The sequence below is a fragment of the Otolemur garnettii genome, unplaced genomic scaffold, assembly GCF_000181295.1.
Source record: "Otolemur garnettii isolate 467f Iridium unplaced genomic scaffold, OtoGar3 scaffold00142, whole genome shotgun sequence".
Lineage (NCBI taxonomy): Eukaryota > Metazoa > Chordata > Mammalia > Primates > Galagidae > Otolemur > Otolemur garnettii.
In genome coordinates, this window is record NW_003852537.1 from 70,778 (window position 1) to 75,365 (window position 4,588).

General features: G+C 50.6%; 1 protein-coding gene across 1 annotated transcript in view; it reads right to left on the reverse strand.

Annotated features, from left to right (window-relative positions):
• MUC3A (mucin 3A, cell surface associated) overlaps positions 1 to 4,275 on the reverse strand; it is a 14,595-nt gene extending 10,320 nt beyond the window's left edge. Inside the window, exons 1-2 of the mRNA XM_012810762.2 lie at positions 4,261 to 4,275; positions 2,818 to 2,917 (exon numbers count right to left, since the gene is read on the reverse strand). Of these exons, the coding sequence (XP_012666216.1) occupies positions 2,818 to 2,917; positions 4,261 to 4,275 (115 nt within the window). The remainder of the gene's footprint in view (positions 1 to 2,817; positions 2,918 to 4,260) is intronic.
• Positions 4,276 to 4,588: the final 313 nt, after the last annotated feature.

A 4,588-nucleotide genomic window follows, 5' to 3' on the forward strand; every position in this document is an offset into this window, starting at 1 on the left:
GTGTGGTCACCAAGGTAGTTAGGAGGGTTGTTACGATGTCCGTGTTCTCACTGGTGAGTGGTTCTGAGTTTGTAACAGGCATGGAAGATGGAATGGTGGGGATACTGGTGGGGAATGTAAAGGCTTTGGAGGTTGTGGGAGGAGAGCTTGTGGTTGTCCCAGAAGTCAGTGTGTAGGTAGAGGTAACTGAAGAAGTGATGGGGGAACTAGAAGTAATTTCTGTCACAGCAGTTTCTGTGGAAACCTGAACAGTGGGCATGAGTGTGGTTTTCTCAGTGGACGTGGCACTAGGGCTGATTGGGGTTGTCTGCCCTGTGCCTGTAGGTGCTACAGTTGATGGAGGTGCATCCATGGTTGTGTGTGTTGTGTGCAAGTGGTTGGTGGTGGGTGTCGGGATATACCCTGTTGTTATGGGGAGTGTGTGAGTGATGGCTGGAGCTGTGGAGACACCATCTGTGGTGGTGATACTGGCAGTCATGGATGAGGGGAATGCAGATGTGACTGGAATTCCTGTAGAGGCAGAACTTATTGGAAAGTGTACAGAACTTGTGAGAGTAGTTGACACGGTGGGAGTTGTGGTTATGCTAGCAAGTGATGTTGTTTCTGTATTCTGGATGGTTGGAGATGATGGAGTGATGTTCGTGAAGGTTGCTGAGGGTGTGAGATCGATGGGTGTTGATGTCAGCTTTGTCATCGTAGTCAATAAGCCAGTGGTGCCCACAGATATGGGGGTGGCTATAGAGGTTATGGGAGGAATGTTTGTCCTAGGGGAAGACCTGGTTTGGCTTGTGGATGTCTCCCGGGTACTCAGTATGCTGGGAGGTGGGGTTAGGGCTGTTGTGATTGTGCTAAGTATGTGGGAGATGTCTGAAGGGGTAGTGGACAGAAGTCCCATAGTGGGTGTTGTTACTGTACTGGTCATCACTGGCACATCGCTGGTCACTGTGGGAGAAATTTCTGTGTTGGTACCTGTGCTTGATGAAATAATTGGGGAATTAAATGTAAGTTCCATGGTGGAAGTTTCTTGGGGAAGGTCTCTAGTGGGTGTTGCAGATGTTGTTAGTACACTGGTAGAGGTGGGGGAATCAGTAATGGCTGTCTCTGTAGTAAATTTCCCACTGGTGTCAGGAAATGAAGTTGGAAGAGTGGCTGGTGTGATCAGCGTGGTCCTAGTGGTGAATGATAAGTTGTGACCAGTTCCTGTGAAGGTTGTGTCAGTGGCTGGGACAGGAGAGGATGGGGCTATGGTTGGGGCCTTGTCCCCTACAGTGGTGGTAATGGGAGAAGAGTTTATGGTAAGAGGATAAGTGCTGGTAACAGTTGTGGCTGGTCTCTGTGTCACAGGAGTGGGAGTGTAAGAGCTGGTGAAGGATGCCTGGGTCACGGTCACACAAGAGGTAGTGGGGTAGGAGGTGGTAACTATGAAGTTGGTTGGATACACACACTCAGTAGTGGGCACATAAACAAAGATGGAGGGTGGAGTGGTTTCAACCTTGAAGACAAACTTAGAGAGCGGGACTGCTGAGGTGCTGGAATTGATTGGAAATTTGATCAGCATTTCAGAAGTGGATTTATCATCGGGGTAGGTGATAAGAGGGGTGGATGTGTTTTCCCTGCTGCCAGGAGTAGGAGAGGCAGGTTGGGGGGTACTGAGCAGGGAATTGCTCAGTACAGTGTGGGCTGCTTCTGCCCTGGGGAGAAGAGCATGGGAAGTCGCTGTGGCCCTGGATAAGGTTCCTGTATTGGTGGCAGAACAGAGGAATGCATTTGGTGAAACTTCAGGTCATTTTGCCCCGACTTACCGTATCTGTTACTTACCACCCCATTTTCCCGACACAAGTCACAGAGGGTTGAGGTTAGGGAGGTATCTGCACATTGGAGGTACCTGCATGGCTACAACTCACTCCCCCATCCCCTATCCAGGCAGTTAGAGCTGTGGGCTTTCAGATTCTAAAATCCACTTACAGTGTGCTCCCCAGGAGCACTGAGAGACCTCAGCCCTTTCTTGGCCTTGTCTACTACAAGGCCTCCTGCTCTCCCCTCCTTAAGATCCTCCCTCTCCCCCATCCTCCCCCCCCCACAGTCCCCATCCCCTGCTGAGAGAGAACTAGCTAAGCTCCCACCCAGGCACGTGGTGGAAAACAGGGGCCTGAGGGGTAACCTGCATGAGAACAACAAAGAGGAAAAGAGGGGTTCTCAGCCTCTACTAGGGTTGTGGGACTTTGAACAAGAACCACACTGAGCCCATGAGAGATAGGACAGAGAAAGGAAGCTTCCAGAAAAAGCTGCATCAGCATGAGTCCTCCAAGACCTTAGGGTTTAGTGGTGAGTGTTAATCACAAAAATAGACATTTGATGTAACTATTCTATTTTTTCAGCCATTGGATAGTTACAAACTTGACACCTACACCCATTCTATAGATACGGACCCATTTCATGAAGATGAAACTAAGAATCAGACATCTGGCTGGGTGGGGAATGAGGGAACAGAAGAAGGCAGAGGAGGCACAACGGAAGTTCAGGGAGGGAGAGGCCCACCTAGGCGACGCAAGGGCCAAAACAGGAAGAGAACTTGGTGGGGAGAGGTGACTCTCCCTCTACCCTCCGCAGCAAGGATAGGTGGGTGCGCGACCAATCAACCCGTCCTAACCTCTGCTGAGAGGGCAGCGGTTGCCCTTCTCCCCTCCAGCCTCGGTTCTCAGGAGCCCAGAGCTCTGAACCGCCCCTCTCAGCTTCCTTACGCCCCCAGGCCACCCTCAGCGCCTCAGCCACGAGCATTAGGCAGGTCTCTCCAGCCCCTCCCGCCTCTCCCCTCACCTGCGGCCCCTGGGGAGCCCCCGAGCAACCACAGAAGGTCGAGGAGCCCGAGCAGCCCGAGCAGCGGCATGGGCCCAGGGGGCACGGCAGCCCGAAAGGCCTGGGGGCAGAGTCAGCACCGGACAGGGACAGCAGCGGGAGCAGCACCCAACCTCAAGTGAAAGCGGAGGTACCTGTGTTCAGCCCAGCCTCACCTTTGCCTGGTCCCACCACACCCTTTTCCCCTCGGCCCTACCCGCCCCGACCCCCCCCGCGCCGCTTCCCGTCAACGGGATTTAAACGCTGTGGGACTGAGTACAAGCCGTGGGGTATCCGGCCCGGCAGCTGCTGGCGACCCAGCCCCCAACCTGCCTGGCCCCCGGCACGGTTGCCAAGAGGCTGCCCTTCCTCCCCCTCCCTCTATGGAGACACGCTTGGTGGCGGTGGCCCACGGCCTGGACTCTGGAGTGTGGGCCGGCTCTTGCAGCCCCTCCTTAGTTTCGGTTCCGCAGGCTGAGGTCCGGGGTGGAACCTCGCTCTCCTTCAACCTGGTTCTCTTCCTGTCTTGTGGCAGGACCCCACAAGCTAGACAAAGTAACACAGAATTCAATCAGAAGTCATTTTAATATCTGAAGAGTCAGAGCAGTTCCCAGAAAATGAAATACAGATGGCTAAGAGAGACAAACACGAGTGATAGATTTGACGTAGCAAATTTTTTGACCTTCATAGATAACAAGTTGCTACCTAACAACCATTAGGAAGTTTGAGTCTATCCAGTTTGGGCACAGGTATGAAGAATAACTGTTCTTACCCAGCTGGTGGGGGTGTAAGTGGGTTGGGTTGCTTTAACAGGGCAATTTGATGGTTCCATTAAATTTTTAAAAGCATGCCCTGGAACCCAGTAATTCCAAGAAGCACTTCAAGGAGGCATTCACGAGGATGTTTATTGCCATCCACTATACTGCCATTCTAATGGAAATTGGAGACAACCCATATTAGATTGTTTCAATCTAGAAAGACTGTGGAATAGTTAAGCTATAGAATACTGCGCTTAATTCAGAAAGAATGGTGTTATCATGGAGAGACACACAGAATATCTTGTAAAGTGAACACAGTAAACATAGCTTTGTGGAAAGACACACATGCGTTTTTTCCCTATGGATACACACACACACATATATGAGGTTGGACAATTAAGTTAACAAATTCTTCCTAGGAAAAGTGCTACATACCTCATTGCTGAAAATCACTACAATCACCTGTGAAGTACTTGCCTTGGGAAACTGCACTAACTCCAGTGCCTAAGTCCCCCCTTCAAAGCACTTTTTCTAGGATGAATTCATGAACTTAATTGTCACACCTCCTACAACAATAGCTCTGATGACCCTTCCAGAAAAAGAGTTCCAAAATTGCTTAAAAGTGGACTAGGCACTGGCATTGTGCATAGCTTCCCAAGGGGAGTACCTTGAAGGTGGCCATAGTGATATTCAGCAAGGAGGTATGTAGCACTTCACTTTTCCTAGCATAAGGTTGAGAACTTCTTCGTCAGACCTCATATATAAGTGCTTTCAAATTTTGGGAGGAGACTCACCTCCCCTGCAACAGGTTTGAGGTTAGCTCTGAGAAGCAAGAAGGACTAAGATTGAGAATGACAGTCAGGGAATTTTAGCCCTACCTGTAGCTTTATTTTTCCACTTTGCTAAAGACTATTCTGACTCCAGCCAGGCTCTGAATCTTTTCTCTACTGTGCGCCTTGGCCTGTAAAGACTTGAACAAACACTGGCTCGGCGCC